The 24,147-nt window shown below is 38.9% G+C and overlaps 1 protein-coding gene across 4 annotated transcripts; it reads right to left on the bottom strand.

The window, feature by feature from the left end:
* Nucleotides 1-17,470: 17,470 nt before the first annotated feature.
* LOC109237124 lies at nucleotides 17,471-22,689 on the bottom strand. Of its 4 annotated transcripts, none has more exons than XM_019403385.1 (9): nucleotides 22,445-22,689; nucleotides 22,204-22,317; nucleotides 22,095-22,116; nucleotides 20,218-20,274; nucleotides 20,062-20,143; nucleotides 18,681-18,776; nucleotides 18,467-18,591; nucleotides 18,363-18,381; nucleotides 17,471-18,098 (listed from the first exon to the last, which is right to left on the bottom strand). In XM_019403385.1, the coding sequence occupies exons 2-9, from the start codon at nucleotides 22,301-22,303 to the stop codon at nucleotides 17,802-17,804; spliced, it is 798 nt and encodes a 265-aa protein (XP_019258930.1). In that variant the 5' UTR covers nucleotides 22,304-22,317; nucleotides 22,445-22,689; the 3' UTR covers nucleotides 17,471-17,801. The 4 variants fall into 4 exon arrangements, with proteins under 4 accessions (XP_019258930.1, XP_019258932.1, XP_019258929.1 ...); XM_019403387.1 differs by having other exon boundaries at nucleotides 22,204-22,314; XM_019403384.1 differs by having other exon boundaries at nucleotides 22,504-22,689.
* Between the last annotated feature and the right edge of the window lie 1,458 nt (nucleotides 22,690-24,147).

Raw genomic sequence — 24,147 nt, 5'->3', positions numbered from 1 at the left:
AAGAATAAGAATGATATGTTCAAACAAAATAAATCTCCGAGCTTCATCAATATTATCATTCAAGAAAAATTTAGCATGTTTTTTCTTAAACTCATCACATCAATCCACATGAAAGTTATTAACGTGTTTTAAACTCAAAGTACTGGTGTAGTGGAATAAATTAGCTCTATCAAATATATGAGTAGAAAAAGTTATAAAGTTTACACCAAGTAAAGAACTTTTTTCTTTTTCAAAAACTTTAGCTTCCAAAAAAATCTCATTAGTAATCACAAACGACTTCTCAAAAATAAAACCTTTGATCGGTAAATCCAAACCAAACTCAAAACATTCCATCTCATAATCAAACAAGAAAGAATTAGATGGCTTAAATCTTGAAACTTTACCACTCAATTCACCTTCAAATAAGCAATCATCACCAATTGAAGAATGATCCTCAAAATAGGAAGCATGAACAATTGGAATCAATGGATCAAACTCAACAAAATTACATAAAGATACAACCTTTACGCTTTTCTCAACCTCAATCAATGCTTCTTCATAAACAAATAGGTCATTCAAACTATCAAAAAAACTAGAATCACCATCTAGTGTATCTTCACAGCACAAATAATTATTATAATCAATAAATGTCCCCAATCTAATACTTGAAACATCACTATGCTCATCACAAGAAGAAAGGGTGTTAGGCTTAGCAATCATACCTTGATGTACTACTAAAGATTCTATTTTACCTCCTTCAAGAATGGAAGAATATTCACTATGGGATAGGGTGGGTTCGGTCACCTCACTTAGAGTTCTTTTTTGATGACTTCCACTTGAATTTTTCTTCAAAGGATCTACATAATATTCAAACAACTAGCAAGAAAAGCATTAGTCATGAAATAATTTTAAGGATGTTCCTCACTTGAACTCTCTTGGTTTCTCTCTTTTTTCTTTTCATTCTTCTTTTCAATCTCTTCTTTCCTTCTTTCTTGGCTTTCTCACCTTATTCTTTCATATGCCTATAATCTTCACTCACTTGAAATGGAGTTAAAGGAATAAGGACTATCTTTTTACCATTTTCCTCAAAAAAATATTTATTAGTCCTTCCATCATGTAGAGCACCCTTGTCATATTGCCACATCCTCCCAACAATAAATGACATGCTTGAATGGGAATCATATCACAAAAAAATATCATCAACATACTTTTCAATTTTAAAACTCACCAAGACTTGTCTAGTCACTTTAAGTTTGCCATATTCATTAAGCCATTGGAGTTTATAAGGACGAGTATGTCTTTTAGTCTTCAAGTTCAACTTTCCAATCATAGAAGCACTAGAAACATTAGCACAATTACCACCATCAATAACCAAAGAACACATTTGATCTTAATCTTACACCTTCCATGGAACAAATTCTCTCTTTGTTTCATATATTCCATCAATTGAGTACTCAACACTCCCCTAAAAACATACAAAGGAAAATAAGGAGTATCATTTCCACTTCATCATCACATTCGGCCTCCTCTTCGTCACAATTCTCTACTTTCTTCTACTTCATAGGCCTCCTCCATAAGAATTATGGTTCTTCTATTTGGACATACCACCTTGACATTTAAAGCACCTATTAGAGTTAGGATTTTGGAAGTAAGTTTAGAATTGTTACCTCCCCCCCCCCCCCCCCTTAGCTTCCACCTTTGGTTTGCCTTTGTTATTTTTCCACTTGGAGTCAACTTTTGACTTGTTTTCATTTGAAAAAGATTTCCAAGTTTCCTTTTTTTTTTGCTCCATGAAGTGTTGTAGCTTTTGGCTTTTCTATCTTTGATTTGCTTCTCTTCTTGGAGTTTATTTTCAACCTTGATAACCCCTTGGAGTGCCTCATGTATAGTAACAAATTTGTGCAAAGTCATTTGGCTAGAGAGTTCATGCTTAAGCCCCGTCAATAATCTAGAAATCATGAGTCTTCCATTATCCTCAAGATTGGCTTTAACCCTATTGGTCTCCAACTCTTCAAAGTAAGCCTCAACATTCTTGTTTCCTTGATTCATGTTGTAAAATTTTGCAAGAAAGTCATTCAGATAATTTTCGGGCACAAATCTTTCTCTCATAACCACTCTAAGAAACCCCTAGAGTCAATGGCAATATCTCAATTTCTATTTCTATCTCGTTTCTCTTTCTACCACCAAGAAGAAGGATAACCAACAAGTTTAGAAATAGCATGCTTGAACCTCTTTGTATCGGATACATTGTTAAGCTCAAACATCCTTTCCATTTGTATTTCTCATTCCAAAAATTCCTCGTGGTAACTACTTCCCTTAAAAGTAGGAAGTGAAGTCTTGATGTTGTTAAGACCCCGATCTTCATCTTCTCCCCACCTTCTACCATGTACCTTATTACCAACATTTCCATCATAACCATAATCATAAGCATCATTCAAGTTTCAACCTTAAAAATTCCTACCATGCCTTCCACCACTCCCTCTAAAGCCTCCCTATCCATTGCTTGAGCCTAATACTCGTATATGTGGTAATTTTCCATTGTTTAATCATGTAATTAGTGAAGATTAGGGGTGAAAATGAGGGGTTAGGGCTTGGAGTTGGAGAGGTTGATTTGAGGATTTGAGGGACCATTTGATGTCGGATTTTGATGAATTTGGTACGGCTAGACTCGTGAGTGAATGGGCTTCTAGTTTCATCACTTTTGTTGGATTCCGAGACGTGGGCCGGGGGTCGAGCTTGAGTGGATTTCGGGATTTGTGTCTAATTTGAATAGTTTTTCTTGTGGAATTCATTCTGTTAGCGCATATTGATGGTATTGCTCTGGTTGTGAATAGATTCGGAGCGATTAGAGGCCGAGTCGAGGGGCAAGGGCATCGCAGAGTAGAGATTTGATCGGCTTGAGATAAGTAACGATTGTAAATCTAGTACTGAGGGTATGAAACCCCGGATTTCGCATCGTGTTACTATTTTTAGGTGATGCACATTCTAGGTAACGGGCGTGTGGGCGTGCACCGTTAAGGATTGTAACTTGCTCCGTCCCGTAGCAACTATAAAGTTGCTTATTTAGTTGAAACTATGTGATACTTATGTGTTATAGAAAAGAGTTTCTGTAAATTGGGCTAAAGGCCGTGTTTAGGCCTTCTGCTAGAGTTGTTGGACCTTTAGGGGCCTTTTTCTTACTATCCTCTTACTGTTTTCGATTGAAAATCTATACTCAGTCATGTTATACTTGTTAATTTTATAATCAGTCTTTATTACTCTGTTTTGATGCATATAAATGATGTTTTGGGCTGAGTACCTTATTTTTACTGAGAGCCCGAGTGGCTTGAGAGGTTTATGACTGAGTGAGGCCGAGGGCCAGATTTTGTGAGGATATTTATGGGATCGGGATGCACGCTGCAGCATGTTTTGATATAGGCTGAGGGCCTGATTGATTTATGCTACGAGTTGGCTTGTCATAGCGCTTGGGCTGAAGGAGCCCCTCCGGAGTCTCCGCACCCCCAGTGAGAGCAAGTACCTACTGAGTGCGAGTGCCAAGTGCTAAGTGACTGGGAGGCATGAGTGATGGTGAGGTATGCCCCAGGGGCTGTATACGAGTGATTGTGAGGTTTTCTCAAAGGGATGTATATGAGAGATGTTTTGCCTAAAGGGTCGTATATGATTTCATCATTTTTTTTTCTCACCTCTGCATTGAGCCTTTGTTTGAAAACTGTTGAAAAATATCTTTAAACGATTTTTACTAGAACTAGGTTTAAAAGAGATGATTTGATCCAACCCTGATTTTAAGAGCTTGTTGTATTTTATTGGGATTTCATGATATGAACTTTATATGTTTTATTGCTTGTAGCAGTTGTTGACTATTCCAATTGTAGATCTTGTCGGAGTTAGCAAGGTAGTTGCTGGCGATCGCAGTCCTGCTCTTCTCCTCCTATCTTCCTATAGTTGTTTGTAGTTACTTCCCAGACTGTGTTAGTCTCAGTATTTTCGGACACATTGTAGTAGATGCTCATGACTAGTGACACCCGATGTTGGGCTTTTCTTTCTGCACTTTCATTGTTTAGAATTTTTCTATGAAGTTTTATTGTTTAATTGCTTGAATTTATCTTTGAAACGAAATATCGTTTTGTTTTTGGTAAAGAGTCGTCTTGCCTAGTACCAGAATAGGCGCCATCATGACATGGTAGTTTGGGTCGTGACAAGTTGGTATCAGAGCCGAGGTTACATAGGTCTCATGAGTCATGAGCAGGTTTAGTAGAGTCTTGCAGATCGGTGGGACCCTCCGATAAGTCTATTAGAATTGGAAAGGCTACGGAACCTTTAGGAAAACTTCACATTCTTAAATTCTTGTCATTCGAATCTGTTGATTCTGGTAACTAAACTTCTGTTATTCTATTCTCTCACAGATGGCGAGGACACGGGCTACCAGTCAGGACAGACGGCCACCAGTACCACCAGGTGGGGCCGCGAGAGGCCGAGGTCGCGGTCAAGGCCGTGGAAGGGGCAGGGGTGTAGCCCGCACAGCAGCTAGGGCAGCACGTACAGATCCACCAGCCTCCCCAGTTCATGATCAAGTCCCAGTTGTGGATGCTCCTGCGGGACCAGCCCAAGCACCGGTTGTGCCTATTGTTATGACAGGTCTTTAGGAGACCTTAGCTCAGATTTTGACCATGTGCACCAGTCTTGCTCAGGCGGTCGCTGTTTCTACTACAGTAGTTACTTCCCAGGCTGGGGAAAGCACTCAGACTCCCGTCGCCCGTACACCCGAGCAGGTTGTCCAGGGACTTCAGACACCGGAGGCACCACCAGCCCAGCCGGTTGCACCTGCTTAGGATTATGCAATGCCAGTCATGCCTGATGACGAGCAGCATAGATTGGAGAGGTTTGGTAGACTTCAGCTTTCGACTTTCAGTGGTACAGAGGGCGAGGATGCCAGGGTTTCTTGGACAAGTGTCAGAGGATTCTCCGTATAGTGGGTACTCAGGAGACCAGTGGGGTCTCGTTCACTACCTTTCAGTTTTCTGGAGTTTCCTTTACTTGGTGGGAGGCTTATGAGAGGTGTAGGCCTGTTGTTGCAGCGCCCCTTACCTGGCAGCAGTTCTCTGTTCTCTTTCTGGATAAGTATGTGCCGCAGTCCCGTAGAGAGGAGATGTGCCGGCAGTTCAAGCAGTTGCATCAGGATTATATGACTGTGACGCAGTATGAGATGAGGTTCTCTAAGTTAGCCCGTCATGTTATCTAGTTGGTTCCCACAGATAGGGAGAGGATCAGGATGTCTGTTTATGGCCTCACATATTAGCTACGGATTCTTATGACTAGCTCGAGCTAATCGGAAGATATTCCCTTTTACTTAGCTAAATGGACCTTAGAGTCCAATTCCAACATCCAAAATTCTCTGTTAGGCCTGCTTCTATCATACGAACACCGTATCAGTCACTACACATTGTACCAAAACATGATTGCACACCCTTACTGAATTCACACCATGCACCGCATAGTCCACATGAGCCTCTGATAATGATAGCCAAAATTTCACGAATTCGATGCTCACAATGCACCTCATGACGCATATAAGTCCTGTTTCAACTCTCGAAAATATTGCCACGACAGAAAAGATCTGTAGAAACTCATAACCACCTGCCGCATCATAATTCATGGGGTATCTCCCCCCGAAGAGGACCATTACCTCATTCTGAACTGAATATCGTTATTTACTCTTTATGTGCTCCAATAATCTCATCTCAACCAGTATAAGTTGTTCAAGAAATAAGCCACCTCGGCCACTGCCAAAAGTCTCACATGACGCCACTATGTGCCAATAAGCTACAAACTCAAACGTGATACATAAGGAAGACGAACTCTGGAAAGAACTACTCAGCCCACGTAACTAATTTAAGCAACCAAAAAGACGTTATGAACATTTCTCATAAAATAAGAAACAAAACACACAAGGATAGATATGTGAAACTGTACTCAGCATCACACTGTTGCGGTGTGCAACCCGATCCAACCATGATATCCGTGGTGACGTGCCACCCGATCCAAACAATGATACCCGTGGCGGCGTGCCACCCAATCCACACATAATATTCTACAAAGGAAATACTTACCGAGCTAAAATGCTCATACCTATAAAATACCGAATATCAACCACAAGCACGTGAAGTGCATAATACAAACCCTGGGGAGACAGATAGCGCCATACGCCACAAAACTCAAGCACAACTAAGGTGCAATAAATGACCTGCATCTTGAGAGCCATCCTGCTCTCACAACACCACAAGCTACACGGGATCTCAATACAAGTGCGAATAATCAAACGGCCTCACAACCCAAATGGCACAATAGAGATTACACGGAATAGCTGACAATGGAAATAACATCTCAGGCCCGAAGACTCCTCCGTAAACAACACTATGTTGAAATGAGCACATCCGGCCTGATATAGAGCCCATATTGACATTTAGATCCATCCACGGACCTCAAGTCGATTCTGATTGCAACGTACTAGGCTAATAACCTTTCAAGGGTCCGCAATAAATCTTTTTCCCATAACACCCAAGAACAACCATCATATCCGGAACAAACTTCCACAGTCCACAACCAAATGAACCGAACGCCCTTTAGGCATAAATTCTCAAATTAGCGATATTATCACAATCTTCATACTTGGTTTCAATCTTCAACCAATCAAGTGACTACACGTCACACTTATACAATCTTCCCGTGGGATACGCTCCCACGACCTTCCATACCAGGTAACAAGTCTGCTCATCCATACCACCGGTCACACTAATGTTGTAAAGCAAGTCAAGAATCCACAATCAGTACGCAAAGCCTTTTACACGGGACACCAATCTCAGGTGACGCTAAAGACGATACCAGCTGACTCTTCCTTGCTCCCCCGAGCTCATGATATTCTTTTCAACATCGAACTAGGGGTGTGCATTCGATTTATCGATTCGATTTTGACCCTTATCGATAATTACTTATCGATTATCGATTTGTACATATGCTTATCGTTATCGTTTCAATAAGGTTTCGATTTTTTCGATTTTGATTTATCAACTTTTGGGGCTTATCGATTACACCAATAAGAAAATTTGCGGGATTCCACGGAAAGTATATCGCCATAAACACGCCTAACTAATATGGACAAAAAGAAGCTAAAATAAGACGAACACCGTTTATAACATAAAAATTGTGCCAACAAGCACATGCAACGAAACTAAAGTAAGGGATCAAATGTATGCCACCAACACTCCAACGGTATAAAAAAAATACATCATCACGGCTAATTCTATTTTCCATTAATTTGAACTTCATTCCCTTGAGCATTAAATATGATCATTCCTTAAATGTGGTAGATGAAATAATAGGGTTAGGGACTTAGGGTAAAAGAAAGGGTATTATGGAATAAGGGTAAAAAAAAAATTAAAAAAAATTTTAAAAAAAATTAAATTTTTTTTTTAGTATTTCTTATCGGTTTATCGATAAACCGATAACCGAAGAGGGCAAAATCGAAATCGAAATCGATAACTCGATAAGGAAAATTTCAAAATCGAAATCGATAAACCGATAACAAATAATCGATTCGATTTATCGATAAACCGATTCGAATGCACACCACTACATCGAACCGCAACCTTGATCCTCAACTTTCAAATTTCATGTCGCTCACTGCACCTATCTTACCAATACACGAGAGCGCAAAAGCCCATCATGACGCCTGAACCACTAATAGGATACACAATTCATCATATAGAAACCTTTCACTTAACTCATCTCAAGAGAACTATTGCAACGCGCGACTGAATTCCCATAACCGCAGAAAATACCATCCTCAAGTAGTGGTCTAAACCACCACAACCCCTCCGGGATACATCTAAACATAACAGGCCATACTTGAATGCCTCCAAATAAAATCAATTACGGCGGCCATCAAGCCTCGCACGCGCCGCCACAAACAACATGCATAACTTAACACGCTGAAGGAACTGATCATTCCCAACATCATGCCAATTCAAACAGTTGATAATCGATCCGACTTCTTCCAATTTATTCTTAACTTTCCTTAGGCGTAATAATAGCTCTATTTATTACATCACGAACCTAACTTTGCACTCATCCCGAGTGACCTTATTTCACGAGACCTCGTTGTCTCAAAACCCATAAACCATCTCATACCCTCCTTGTGCGCATATTCGCGTCTTCAACTGGTACACCCATCCTGATAATTTCCCCATGAACCCGAAGTCATTTGCTCTAATTCACCTCATGCTACACCGCAGACCAAAGATAACAAAAAACACTGGAAGCCCCCTTTCATAATCTACTGCAAAAGCTCGATACTCAACCATACTACGGACTAGAAATCCTTAGGCACCGCACATTAACTTTCGAATCCACTAGGACCGTTATTGAGAGTCATCCACTCTAACTTGGTCCCGAATATGATCAACTCCAAGGCTCTTCTAGCACATGAACACTCTCTCAAAGCACCCGGCTGAATCACTTCCCTTATAAATCACCTCTACATGAAGCATAAATCCTAAACCTTCCCAAAGCCTAAACATGAACTGATACGGCCCCAATATAGCACACATTCCTCAATCATTTGCTCAAATTACCACGGATGTTCTCTTCCCTTAGTCATAATAATCCATCAATATGCCGTAACCAGAAACTTCACTAGTTGATAACTATACAATCCAATCGTAGGTGGTGGGGCTCTCCCATTTAGCTTGAAGCTACCGTTGCATAACTCTGAAATTCACCAAGATTCCTTATCCCCCACTGGCATGACCTCGCACAACCGACCCGCCGAATTCCTTGAAATCCTTCTTTTAGCATTTCATGAACACTATGAATTCCTAACCGCATTTGCACGTTTGACCTCTTACAGGATTGCTAGTAGAATTCCTCGTGGAAGCTTTGTCAACACCACGCGATCGCTAACCTGCTCGCAAGAAATAACCTACCTGTGGAAATTCCATGCCGACATCACCCAACAACGTTGCACTGAGTACAATTACTACGAAATCAGTAACCCATCCTGAGCCATGCTCATTCACCAGTTGTACAAGTCTGTTCACTTCTCATGGACATCAACTAAAGGTGCGACAATATCTTCCAATCCAAAGTCATGTTGTATACTTCTGCATATCAAGCAACTCCTTTATGTCGCATCCAATCACCCGCCGTATAATAGTCAACATTCCAAATTAAGTCTGTAGACCTAGTCATTGTCCACCATAAATCCCAATTCACTCTAAACGTTTCTCAAGGTGTGTAGTCATCCTACTACAGAACCCATATGCTACTCTACCACTCTCCCACTTTGGTCAAACCCTCTCCTTCGCTGCCCAGTTGTAGCCTTAAATCAAAATCTACCTCTGTAGCACTTGAACCAACAGATCGCTGCTAACTTTAAACCTTTCCGAAGATCATCTTTCTCGAGCCCGTCAACATCAGAAATACCCATTTGATTCCAAAATTGCTACACTCCTCTATCTGTGACAACCGCTTCTCCAGCACCATCTCACACTACCCTGCCCTGAAGGCAAATTGATAAAGACCATAACACCAGTGAACTTAACACATTATATTCAATCAAGGACAACGGCGCCACATCACAGATGAATACTCCACCACGCTCGAAAATACCAAGTCTCGTTACTCCATCAGCCCAAACCGAGACATTCTTAGTCCAATTGCCTTTCCTCCGTCGGAAGCAAATACTGAATCCCTGAACCATGCACTGAGTAAAAGTCCTTCCAAGTCATTCACTTCTTCGATGCATAAACAAGCATATATCATTACACAAACATTGTGCGATAGCAACGCACGAATCGTCATAACAATAAATGTCAAATCTCAAACCTTAGGTATTACTGATACTGAGCTAAAATGACAGAACGGCTTTCCGCAAGGCGACGACAATAGCCTAATCAATTACGCCGGGAGAAACATCCTGCACCACATCTGTAGAACCATTACGATTCCTCGGTTCCCAATTGATGGCAAGTGCTTCACATCGCATAAGATTGAAAAGGAATGAAATAAAGGCATAAACCTCATAGGGATCAAACCGCACGATGAGAAATCAAGAAGGGAGGTGCTCCTAACAGCCCTGTAGCCTCTCGAAGATAAGTACAGATGTCTCAGTACCGATCCGCAAGACTTTACTAGACTTGCTCATGACTCGTGAGACCTAAGTGAACCTAATGCTCTGATACCATGTTGTCGCGACCCAAAATCCATTCAAGGTCGTGATGGCGCCGAACACTGCTGTCAGGAAAGCCAACAATAAATACTTAGTTTAGTTCTCATTTTAGTAATTTGAAATCGTGATTTTCCTCAATTAAATAGTAAATGATGAACGTTACAGAGTAAATAATAATATTTTTAGCAAATTTCAATGAATAACCCATAATCATCCCAGAACCCGGTGTCACAAGTGCATGAGCATCAACTAGGAAAAATAAAATAAAATACATCATCCGTCCGGAATACAACATTTGGACAGGAAAGAAAAATATAAATACTCTGAAGGAGACTCTGTTGGCTGCGGATCGTAACAACAGATGCAGCTCGCCTAAGTCCCCGCATCAACCACGTTGTTGCGCCCACGAGCCCACTATATGTGTATGTGCATGTACAACAAAACGTACAGCAAGTATAGTATGAGTACAAAAGTAGCGCGTACCCAGTAAGTATCCAGTCTAACCTCGAAGAAGTAGTGACGAGACGTCGACTTCGACACTTACTAGTGGTCCAATAATATCAGGTAAGTAAAGAGGTAAATAAATGTGAGGCGGAGTGAATAAATCAATTTAATAAACATAAAGATACGTGATACAAATTCCCCTCTTTATAATGAACTCAAGTTTCCCATTAGAAATTCCCTCCTTAACCGGAGCACACATAAGGGTGTAGTGGACCTCATCAAGTAGATTATCATAATTCAAATCTGGAAAATTCACGGATACACTGGCTGTTTGCCAAATATTACGCATGATTTCATGAGGATATGATAGAGGAACTGTCGAGGCGTACGGCCCGATCCAACATAAAAGTAAATTGTGTACTGCCGAGGGTCGAACTGCACAAATCATAGATGCATCTATTAACCTGCCGAGGCGAATGGCCAACTCCCATGAGAGTGTGGTACATAGATCTGAACGCCCCGATCCCATAAGAGTGAAATACATAATCCTGCCGAGGCGAACGACCCGATCCCATAAGAGTAGTGGAAATTTACCCCGCTCGCGAAATATAATTGTGACGTGGTTACACATAGAATTTCCAAAATAATTATTATTATAATATTCTTTAATTCCTTTCAACATATGAAATCCAAATAAAAACTTAAAAGTCTTGAAATCCTCAATTTCAACTTTTTTCAAGGCATTTAATAAGCATACTCGATCTAATTTCCTTTCAAGGCAAATAAATAACAAGATCATTCCAAATCATGATGTAAACCTAGAACTATCCGAACATAGGCATAATTAGTAGCTATGTACGGACTCTCGTCACATCGTGTGTACGTAGCCCCACAAATAGAAGCATGTATTAATTCAGTTCTTATCTCGCTCCGAAGTTCCATAGACGGCTCCAAGCCTTTCCAACAATTCGAATTGATGCCCAACGCTCCAAAACTAGTCAATAAATGTGCAACCCATAAAAGTATACTCTAATACTCACAACAATTCGATTTAAACAAGGTCCCAATTGCGCTTGAAAAGTTGATAAAATCACCCTCGGGACCACGTGTCCGAATTCCAAAAATTTTCGAAGATAAAATTTACCCATAACCCCACGAACTTAAATATATAATTTATTCTCAATTCCTTGCCCAAATTCGTGGTCAAAATCCAAAATACCAAATTCTAGGTTTTCTACCAAAACCAACAATATCTACTAATTTCCATGTTTAAATCCTTATACAAACTGTGGAGTTAACTTATAATAAGTGGGTATCACTTACCTTGAGTTACTTTATGAAAATCTCCCCTTGAAACTCTCCAAAATTGCTCAAACCAAATGAAATGGTAGAAAAATGGGCCAAGTCCCGTTTTAATGAAACCTCACTGCCCAGCGACTTTCCACACCTGCAGACTCCTTGGCCGCATCAGCGCTTCTGCTTCTACGGCTTCTTCTTCCGCACTTGTGGCCCTTTCCGCTTCTGTGGCGACTAACCTCGCACCTGCGCCACCGCAGTTGCGCAAACTTTTCCGCTCCTGCGGGTCTCAGCAACTTTGGCTCCTTCCGCTTCTGCGAGCCATCTCCCGCACCTGCGGCCCTCTTCACGCAGGTGCGGTTACACCAAATGCCCAACTTCTTCAGCTCTTCCTCAAATTCTAATTCCAATCAGTTAACCACCTGGAATCCACCCGAGGCCCCCGGGATCCCGTCGAATCACACCAACCAGTTCCAAAACACATTACTAACTTAGTCGAGCCTTCAAAATCAAACAACGCTAAAATCATGAATCACACCCCAATTCAAACTTAATGAACTTAAGAACTTCAAGCTTCAATGTTCGATGCCGAAACCTATCAAAATCGAGTTCGATTGACCTCAAATTTTGCACTCAAGTCATATTCAACATTACGTGCCTACTCCAACTTTCAAAATCGGAATCCGACCCCGATATCAAAATATCTACCTCCAGTCAAACTTCTCAAAAATCTTCAAATTTCTAACTTTCGCCAAATGACCCCAAAATGACCTACGGACCTTCAAATCCACTTCCGGACACGCTCCCAATACCGGAACCACCATACAGAGCTATTCCCAGACTCGTTATCCCAAACGTGCATTGATAACATCGAAATGCACTTCAACCCAAATTTATGAAATTCTTCCAAAATGCCAGCTTCTACAATAGACGTTGAAACGCTCCCGAGTCATCCAAAACCCGACCCGTATATACTCCTAAGTCTGAAATTATCATACGAACCTGTTGGAACCTTCAAATCCCGATTCCGAGGTCGTTTACTCAAAAATCCAACCTTAAACAATTTTTTCAACTTAAAACTTACGAAATGATAACTTTTTTCCAAATCAACTCTGAACTTCCCGAAATTTAATTCTGACCTCGCGTACAAGTCATGATACCTGAATGAAGCTGCTCAGGGCCTCAACCTGCCGAATGACGTGCTAGAGCTCAAAACAACCGGTCGGGTTATTACATTAATTAGGACGGCTCAACGAAAATGATGGCTTAAAACTAAAATATATTAAGAGGCCATAAAATTTCTTTCATAAAATCTATATAATATTGAGAAAAAAAGAAGTCTACATGGTTTTGATCTAGTGTCGAGAGAGCAACATATAATATGTGGGTTAGGCGCATGTAATATGGTACTAAACTCACTTATACAAAAATGTAGAATTAAGTGAAAAGGTTAAAAAGGTTGAGCCTATTATCCATCGTGTTTTGAAACTTACGACACTTGTCTCACGGATTTTTTAGTTAGAAAAATGAGGCACAAGAGAACTTGCTTTCTTATGTGTGGATCAGCCAAATGTCACAAAAAGGAATAGCTTATTTTGAGAATCTAAGTTGAAATTAGAAAGTAAAATAGAGAAAAATATGAAAAAAGATGATACATAAAGAAAGAAAAATAGAACTGATGAGAAGGTAAATATAATATTTAATTTAGTGAGATAAAAGTTTTATTCTATTAACTCATCCAATCCTACTTCTATCAAATTTTTAAAAAAAATATTAAAATTTGAAATATTTTATCAATAATTATAAATAAGAATTACATATATTATATAATGATATAGTAGTACTTTATATATTTGGGCCTTAAATATTTTGGGACCTAAGGCAAGAGCTTCACTTGCCTTATCCTAGAGCTGCCCTAGGTGCTTTGCTCGTCCACCGCGTTTAGTAGAGTCGTCAATATGGGCTTGGCCATTGGGTTAGCCCAGCCCAACCCATAATTTAGCGGCTGGGCTAAAAATTTTGGAGCCCATTTAAAATTGAGGCTTTTAAGCCCGGGAGTAAGCCCGTGGCCCGTGAGGCTTGACTGAGGCTGGGCTGGACCGGCCTGGGGGCCTAATAAAAATATGTATTTGAAATATATAAAATATAAAAATTATACGACACAAAAAAAAAATCAAGAAGAGTATCCAAGCTTAAAGTTTATTAAGCTCATCATATTAAAAGATCAAAGTCTTAAAACATTAATTAGTTTTAATAATTTAATTATTTAAAGACTTAACTAATTAATATGCATACGAATTGTCGATGTAGATGAAAGTGAAGATATTAAGACAACCTTCTCACAAGCGGATAAAAAATGTGTTTGATGAAGATGATGCGTTGGATATCCATAAGTGTCAAGGACGTTCTCTTGAATAGTTTGTTTTGAGTTTTGACTTTAGTGAATGAAATATTAGTCTTGTCTTTTACTTTTTAAATGTTTATTGTGATATGTTGGAACAGTATAAAAAGTTATTAAGTTTTGTGAAATTTATCCCATAAGATTTTTTTAACTTTTAAATATTTATCTGTTTTAGGTTAGAGCTTAAAGAAAAAATATAAAATTATATTTTAAAAATGACGGGTCGGCCCGTGGGGGCCCGTAGCTCACATAGGGCTGGGGTGGGCTACCCATTATAAGGCCCAGCAAAATGGTGGCCCAGCCCAGCGCGTCAATTGCTAAAGTCCACGTGGGTAGGGTTGGGCTAGCTCGGCCCCGCCCATATTGACAGCTCTAGCGTTTAGTTGTGTTTGAAAAAAAAAAAGTTAAGCAAGGAGTATCTATTTTTGTTAAGTACCTTCATCTATGGTTTGTAATATGTTAGCTACTATGGGAAATGAACGTGTCCTACGAGATCCTACTATGGAATGTAAAATGTTGGAGCAACTTTAGTATTAATATAAAACTTCCTATTTTCTCGGAAAGAACATCAAAATTTAGGGGCATTTGCATCTATACCCGCTTTTTGGGTCACGTCTTAACTTGTGCCCGCTTTGCAAAAAAAATTGCAAGCGTACCCACTTTTTCACGTAACTTCAGCATACGGGGCTGAATTAGCAAAGGCAATCACGCAAAACTTCAGCATTCTAGTAGACGGGACTGAAGTAGCAAGTTTTTATTTTTGTAACTGGCGAACTTCAGCTCTAGAGCTGAAGTTTTTTGTTTTTGTAACTGGCGAACTTCAGCTCTAGCTAGAGCTGAAGTTTTTGTTTTTGTAACTGACGAACTTCAGCTCTAGAGCTGAAGTTTTTGTTTGTAACTGGCGAACTTCAGCTCTAGAGCTGAAGTTTTTGTTTTGTAACTGGCGAACTTCAGCTCTAGAGCTGAAGTTTTGTTTTGTAACTGGCGAACTTTAGCTCTAGAGCTGAAGTTTTTGTTTTTGTAACTGGCGAACTTCAGCTCCTTCAGCTCTACAGCTGAAGTTTTGTTTTGTGACTGGCGAACTTCAGCTCTAGAGCTGAAGTTTTGTTTTGTAACTGGCGAACTTCAGCTCTAGAGCTGAAGTGTTTGTTTTGTAACTGAGAAATTTCAGCACTAGAGCTGAAATTTTGTAACCCCTAATGCTCTCTTTTTGCTTTCTGTTTCTACTGCAACTTTTATCACACATGGGTCAACTCCATTTTTTCTTCTTAATATAGATGCAGATTCACTAAGCGGATTTGGGCTAAGAAGAGAAGGGACCGCAGATGCGGTCATATTTCCGCAGATGCGGGACCGCACCTGCGGTAGAGTGGTCGCAGATGCGGGGTGAGGGGCAGCTGGAGCGGACCGCAGATGCGGTCAATGTTCTGCAGAAGCGGACCGCATCTGCGGAGGTGCTGTCGCAGAAGCGAAAAGGGGGAGGCCCAGGGGAGACCGCAGATGCGGCACTGTGACCGCACCTGCGGAACCGCAGAAGCGGTCAAGGAGCCGCAGGTGCGGAAATAGCTGAAGGCAGAGGGGTTGTTTTAAAGTCGGATTTTGGTCATTTCTCTTCTGTTTTTCTTGGCTTGGGCGATTTTTGGGAGAGCTTTAAGTGGAATTTTCGTCATCTATGTTAAGGTAAGTTACTCCTACTCATTTCCAAGTTAAAAGAAAAGTGAAGGTGCAGGTCCATTTTCGCGATCAACAGTGAACTTCAACGCAGGATGTAAAACAGCAGTATCAAACATAGTAATGGCGCTGGCAGTAATGGTGACACTGTTGGTGCTGACGCCATTGTTCCATTACACTCCATTAGTGGTCTTATCATCCATTATAATTTCTGCAATGCTCGGACTCATCGACTATAATGCTGCAATTCACCTCTGGCAATCCACCAAATGCTCTCTCAGAAGGGGTATACGTATCAGTATAAAAGAAGAAGAAAACGAAGGAGGAGAAGGAGGAGGAGAAAGAGAGCTGAAGTTGTTTAAAAAGTGGGTACAGGTTAAAACTTTTTAAAAAAATAGGTATAGGTTAAATGGGGACGACCAAATAGGGCCGCCCGTGCAATTTTTACCAAAATTTATACTCGGCCTCAAAAACTAAAAGGAAGAAAATATTACGAAAGATTAGCTCCCGTTTGTCCATAAAATTTTGGAGCTTTATTTCAAGTTTTGTTCTCAAATATCTGTTGTTTATAGATTTTAATCAGTTTATAGCAAATTTTGAAAATAAAAATCTTCAAATCTCCAAAACAGCTCTAGAGTAGCTTTTGAAGTTTTCTACCCATAAAACTTCAAATTCTTTTCAAGTAAAATACATGTCCAAACACAATTTTAACTTTTAAAAAATCATTTTTAGGCCCCGTTTGGCCATAAGTTTTGTCAAAATAAATTTGAGATTTATTTTCAAAACTCATGTTTGGCCATAAATTTTGCTCATATTTTGGCCAAATCCCAAATCAAAAATTTCAAATTCCAAAATCAGCAATTGAGCTAAATTTGGGCCAAAATCCCAAAACTTGGGAATTATATACATGTTTTTTCAAAATAAAGTTGGAAAATATATTTTGAAAACGTATGTCCAAACACATTTTCATCTTCAAACCAAACTTCACCCAAATCAGATTTTTCAAAATAAATTTGAGATCTATGGCCAAAAGCTAGCTTAATCTCATCTTCAAAAACTTATTTTTTTCAAGTTTCAACCAAATCTATATCCAAACGCTAGCTAAGTCTACCTACCCAATAGTGCTAAAGCATATGAAAATTGCCCAAGTATAACACAAACCAAATTTTGGGAGCAAGCGAGAAACAGCTGCTGCAATACCAGCAACCGTCCAGTATTTGTTCTGCCTAACACCTATCATCCCACTATAAAATTCTTCTCTTAAAATGACGCTAAACAGTGACCTAAATTACCTTTAAACTTGGGAGGTTTCTAAATGATTGGAACCATGCTTTTGGTAGCATCCCCTTATACGTTACGCAGTTTCAACCCTAACAATATACTTCAAATCCTGCAAAGTTAAAGGGATCGAATATAGATTGAGCCTTAGCAAAATGCAGCGACAGAAGATACCAAACTCGTGCAGAGGAAACCAAAATATGCATTTCATGAAACAAGTATACATATGACAGCAATTCAGATGAATTTGTGAGCTTGACAAATCACAGAACAATTTCAAATCCAAACACCAATTTGGCTGTAGGATGCACAGGGATGTCATTTTCATCGTTCAAGCTGAACACAGACTTCCCGAGACGAAAATCTACACAGACAATCTCAGCACACACAAGTTCAATTATAGCTGCCATTCAGCAATGGGTCTATACAAATCCGCACTCCATTCATCCTATGCTACTCATGTCCAGCTTTCTTTTGATAATAGAAAGACGCACCAAATCCTTCGAAAGATCACTTCTGATAGCCAGGAGGAGGATAACCGGATGCAGGATAACCAGCAGGTGGATAGGCAGGAGCTGGATAACCTTGTTGAGGAGGTGGTTGACCATAAGCTTGTGGAGGAGGTGGTTGACCGTAAGATTGTTGAGGAGGTGGTTGACCATAAGCTGCCCCATACGCTGGAGGAGGATATCCAACAGTTGGTGGGTAAGGCTGATCTAGCCGTGACATGTGCTGCACCGGTGGCACCGCCATTGGTTGAGGACCAAACTTGCCATCTCTCTTGTCCATTTCAACCTTATGTTGTGTCTGCAATGCTCATCAACCATATTAACCTCAGATGTTAACTATTAACTAGGAAACAGTTAGCTACTTACTGCAGAAAGCTTACAAGCTCCAGCTAGTTGTAAGTCCCTCTCTTTTTTTTTCTTTTTCTTGTTTTTGTGAATAACCTCAGCTTTTGACTTCATATTATCATTTTGTTTTTACCACATCAACCATTGAAAAAATTTTGTTCATATCTATATGAGAAGCATTTCATGTTTGATATACTGATTTAAGTTTCTTGCTTACCTGCATACAGGCACAAACCCTGCAACCAGAAGATGCAGAGCATATTTAGGAACAAAAATTTGAAATGTCATACATAAAGATAATATGCATATAGAGAAGCTTACGTGCAGTAGACCATGTCAGACAAACACGATAGCAACTGAGAAGCTTCCTGGATCTCCTCACTTCCAACAATCATAGCCACAATTGAAAATATGCAAGCAAGTTGTTGGAGGCAGAACATGAAACCCTAGGAAGAAGGAAGAAATGTGTTTAACCAAATGACTTATAAATTTACTTAAAAACCAGTGAAAATGGGAATTTGGAGAGAGAGCTTACAATAATGCAATTATCACATTGAGTTGTTTGTATGTTGAACTCATCTTGCAACAAGAAGCGGGTTGAAGCAACAGAATTTCCAAAGCAAAGAAAAACCTGGTAGTTTTAAATATCGATTAGCTGACCATTGCATCAGAATATTAAAACAGTTTTTTTTTTTGTAAAGCTGCAGTACCATCAAGGCTTTAATAACTTTATACTTATAGCTAGGAGGCCTGGCAAATGCACCACTGGCACTGCTATCCAAAAGGTAACCTTACTATCATCTAAGGAGAATGAAAATCAAAACGGCACATACAGTGTCTCAAACATACAGCCAACCAAAATAGGTAGATACCATAGGATATGCTAAGGTTTGAAGTCCTTTGTGTGTACATTCAGAATGATAACTTAAAACTTATCGTCAGCAAATAGAAAATGCTTGCAACAGGGCACATATCAGAGTCAAATAGAGACATGTATAAGAGAGTGACAATATCTTGATTACTCCACAATCATCACTGTAGAGTTGCTTCACCTCCATAAAATAGTGTTTAGCAGATGGGGTGAAGTTTCTTAGCCGTCTGTCTTCATCATATTAAGCCAACATAGACCCCCCATAGTGGTTTCAGTGATTGATAGGTATAGTAATAAAGACTTCCTGGTGTTGTAGGCACTAGGATGGAGGTATTCCTTTATTTTGTCAAAGCGGCACCATTCACCTGCAGAACAGAGGGATGGTGTCGATTGCCTAAGGGAAGAGGGCATGATGTAGGCTGACAACCTTTCCTAGGTTGTGTCGAGGGCACCAGTCACCTAAGAAATGAGAAATAAGAGATAAGCCGCGTTGGATGCCTGAGAAGAGATGACGGACCAGTGCAAAACACCGGATGAAGAGAGTAGTATCGAACACCGGAAAAGAAAAAAGACGGAGAGTGTCAATCCTCATTAAGATGAGCGGCACCAGAAAGAGGAATGCACTGGTCAGCAGATAAAAGAGGAGCCACACAAGCTGTCGATGAGACGAGCAGAGCCGACCATCACAACGAGGAGCTAAGCCAATCACTAAGAAAGAGTAGGACATCGACAGCCAAAGCAGACAGCGTATAACTGTCTGCTGGTAGACGAAAGTTATGAGTCTCTACCAAGATCATAGAAACTAAGATACCATGTACAGAATTTAAAGAATAAAGAGAGAAGAAAAGATGTATGGACCTCCTTATATGACGTCTTAATCAAGAATAACAATCATACTTAATAATATTCTAGCATTTTAAACACACACACAATATTCCCCTATTAAGATACAATGGATTTAGACCATTTTAACATATAATTACAATAATTTTCTTGATATTTTAGCAGTAAACACAAAAATCAAGTGAACCAACTTTCAACTTACCTCAGTTGCTAAACAAAATTCAGGACAACGACTTTCTCCACACCGACCACTGCAGGGCATATAACCCGCACAACATGTATACCTGCGACGGAAAGAAAATTTCGTTATACCAAAGCTAGGACCATCAGAAATTAATTAAAGATAAAAATGGTTTACCTTGTCATATCACCATAGAGAGCCCGTTTCCGAAGCAAATATGATGCACATGGTGCACTGTAATTCGAAATTTTAGTAATGCAAGTTACATAACGTACTAAAAGGACTTCTTTATTTAAGTAACAAGAAGAAAAAAGTAATTACATAATAGAAGAACAAACATAGCAGGAATCCAGTTTCAAATGTTATCAAGAAATATCTTGGTATCTAAACGCACATGCATTGAGGGTTTTCCCTTGAAATTGATCACGAACCTAATGAGTGATCATTATTTTTATTAGAACTTCTAGATTACATGAAGGATAGAGCATCAACAGCGAGATAAGTTTTACAAGACAAATTGAAAAGCACCGGCAAACTTGGATTAAAACCAAATACCATCGGAAAATCAGAGGAAAACGTCCTTCACTATTTCCTGCTGTTCAGTACATTTAAAGCTTAGAAGTGTCCATAGTAGAAGCACCACGCGGCAATCACTCATAAATCCTTAAAACCAAGATAGTTTCCAGTAAATCAGGACCCTCTTTTAACAAAGGCAGCAGCCCTTCCCCCCATTCCTTACTGAATCAAATCTGAAAACTCTGGTTCCAAAGCTAGCCTATAATTTATAAACACAAATACTAATGGTGCTTAAGCAACTTGTACCATCTTTAACAGTATTTCTCTTTTAACTTTCTGTATTTGATTAATAAGACATGCATGGGTGATTGCACGCATGCAACCAGGTTGCAAGCTCAGGCTACCAGCCAAGTCAGAAAAATAAGGAAAACTTCAACTTTAAAAGACCCTTTTTTTTTCTTCTGCTTCAATTGCTGTATATAATTGAGTCGTTTGGTGCATCTTTGTTGACACTAGAGAAGAATACAACTGCTATAACTTTGATCAGTGTAACTTGTTTCAAATCCCAGACAGACTCAATTTCTAGAGTGAGGTATCTGATAACCAGACTACCAGCTAAAATGGATTGTACTTTCATCATCTCTCATAGTACATTAAGCCATACACGGCGTCCTTCTACTTGGATGTGCAAATCGTTTGCCTAGAGAGGGAGTAGCAATAACAGATAACCAAAGTGGACTCTACTAAGCTTTTCCTCCACCTATCACGCAATCAATTGCATACACTTTTACGAATTGCATTAATCAAATTCTGCAGATGTGGTCGTTAGGGGCGTTTGTTTGAGATGTAAAAAGAACAATCATTGTATCAAAGCTTGCCTTGTTTAATCCCTTGATTGGTTATTATTTTTCATATAGTATCTACATGATTCTGGATAACCATACAGAAATACTTTGTAACAAATGCAAGGAGGGTTCAGAAAGGTATCTCAATCGGGAATTTTAAAGTTAAAGTGTTCCCAATTATATAAAAGTGTCATTCTTTTTGGAACATACTAAAAAGAAAAGAGTGCCATATAAAATGGAACAGAGGGAGTACATTCTTATTACTATAATTTGTACATATCTTGTCTGCGAATGAAATGACCCTACCCTAAGGGTACTGTTAAGGGATTTAACAGGAACAGGTACAACTCTAAACTAAATCCAGCTTATCTAACAGATAAACATAACTATCTAAATTGAAGTCTTCACCCCACAACTTCTTCTAAGCATCCAATCTAACTCAAGTCCAAGGAAAAGACAAGAACTAAGTCAGAGCATCACAAATCCTATCAGCAAAACACTCGTTCCTTCCAAATCAACAATCAAAACAAAATTCTGCAGCTTAACGATACACTACCAAAAAAAAATCAGTCCCAAGACGAAATAACACAAATTGCAGCAAATAATTTCATAAATAAGCATAGATCAATAGATCAAATCAACAACATTAGATTTACTTGTTAAAAAAAATATACACATAAAAGGCATACTTACCACCACAGGGAAAAACAGCAATCTGCAGACAAAAAAAAACATGAAACGTATAAGAAAAACACGCACATTAACTGGAATTAAATACAGAAAACCTGAGATAGAAATTTACAAGGAGTGTCAGCTTGAATAGTGCGCATAAGATCAGTGTGCCAGAGATTACGATAATTCTGGCGAACCTGCATCTTGTTCAAATACTCCTGCGACGCCATATCTGCGAATACTGCTGAAGATTGAGAGAAACAGTAAAATCAGAAACCCTAAATAATAATCTACTTTGTGAATGAATGGAACAAGAGTTTTTTCGAATGAGAAACTGAGTCAATTATATAGTCGAGAAAAACGAAACTGACAGGTTTTCGACTGTTGACCGAGCAAAAAAGTTAGAAAACGCTAGGGAAGTTTCCTGTACCAGTTGGCAATGACGTTCGAAGTAGTTTTGAAAATTGAAACCGTGAAGACGACGTTCTCTTTCTCCCTTTTCTCACTTCTCTTTTTAAGTCAAAAGTAATCAGGACAAAGAAAATTGGAAGAGCAAGTGGCTAAAAGTAAAAGTATGAAGACAGAAAATAAAGAGAGAAAGATTTTTGAAATTTAAGAGATTGAATATGTAATGATATTTGTGTAGGATAAAATTATGTCTTTAATGAATATGATAATAAAATCAAAAGTTTTAAAATTAAATTATTTTTAAATTCGAATGAAAGGAAAAACTTCTTTGGGCACGTCTAACAGAAAGAGAAAGCTGCTTTTATAGATTTTTTCTTAAGAAAATGTTTGGACCAAAACAGAAGTTTGGTCTCACCTATATTTCTGGTTAGTGAATTATTCTTTCATTTGACATCATAATGGCTAGATTGGTAAAATGATTGGTTATATGAGTTCAAATATGAGTAGTTTGGTGAGTTGAAATATTATAATAATTTGTATATATATTTTCTATTGAAAACTGAAATTCAGTAGCTGGAACTCATATTTCCAATGAGTTGTACTTTTCGTTAGATTTAGGTGTAGTTTAGGTATATTCTAGTTACAAAATATTTAGTTTGGGGACTATTGTGTAATAAATCATTAATTTGGTACCACTCATGAAAATTACCATGTTTATCGGTGAACCGTCTTTGCTTCTTCATTTTTTTGTGAATGAAGGGTGAATGATGTTTGAATAACGTTGATTAGTGTAATTGGAGCGGTGACCGGTGAAAGGTGAACTACTATGTATAACGACTGCAGCAAATTCTGGTTTATGAATTGTGAAATTTACTTGGACTACCTTTCGCGCCCCGATGCAAGTAGGATTTTTATTAAGGAGATTTAAAAGATTAAAAAAAAAAAAAAGTAAAATACGCGATCAAGTTAATGGGATTTAATATCTAATATATATAGAGAGAGATAAAAAAAATTAACCTCATATATACATTATAATTTTTGGCGAAGAGGGTTCGGCTGAACACCTTCCACCCACCTAGCTCTGCCCATGTTCATCACTATTGGGAATTGAAAGTGAGATTAGTTGAGATCCTGCAATCTTCAATTTTAAGAGAAATAGTAATATATTAACCCGTTAGTAAACTGTATTTGTAAAATAATTCTGGACAAAATAAAATAATATAAGCAGAAATGAAAAACAGAAACAGAATTTAATCCGAGCCCACTGAATTCACAGTATTTCCTTAAGGAATTTAATCCCCTCCTAGTACCCAAGGTTATGGATTATTTCCTCCTAGGATAGAACGAATTACACACTGGTGTAGTGGTACTTCAAACCCCAGTGCTTCAGCGAACACAAAGTTTCGTAGCAAATCACATTTATTATTGTTTTCTTTGAAGTTAAAACAATACAGAAGGAGGAGAAACTCAGAAAATCGTATGGAAATTCTGAGCAGAATGGACTTGTACTTATAGCCAATGTTGGGCTGAAATCTGAAGAGGTGCAACTTTTCACAATGGTTGTTTATGCAAAACAGCCACAGCATAAATGCCATAACATAAATGGCTATTTACTCAACAATAAAGAGGGAAACTTGAAGAGAGTAGTTTCATTTTCAGTTACACA

Source organism: Nicotiana attenuata, unplaced genomic scaffold (assembly GCF_001879085.1).
Source record: "Nicotiana attenuata strain UT unplaced genomic scaffold, NIATTr2, whole genome shotgun sequence".
NCBI lineage: Eukaryota > Viridiplantae > Streptophyta > Magnoliopsida > Solanales > Solanaceae > Nicotiana > Nicotiana attenuata.
Note: the sequence above shows the minus strand (reverse complement) of the source record. Positions and strands in the feature narration are given on the sequence as shown.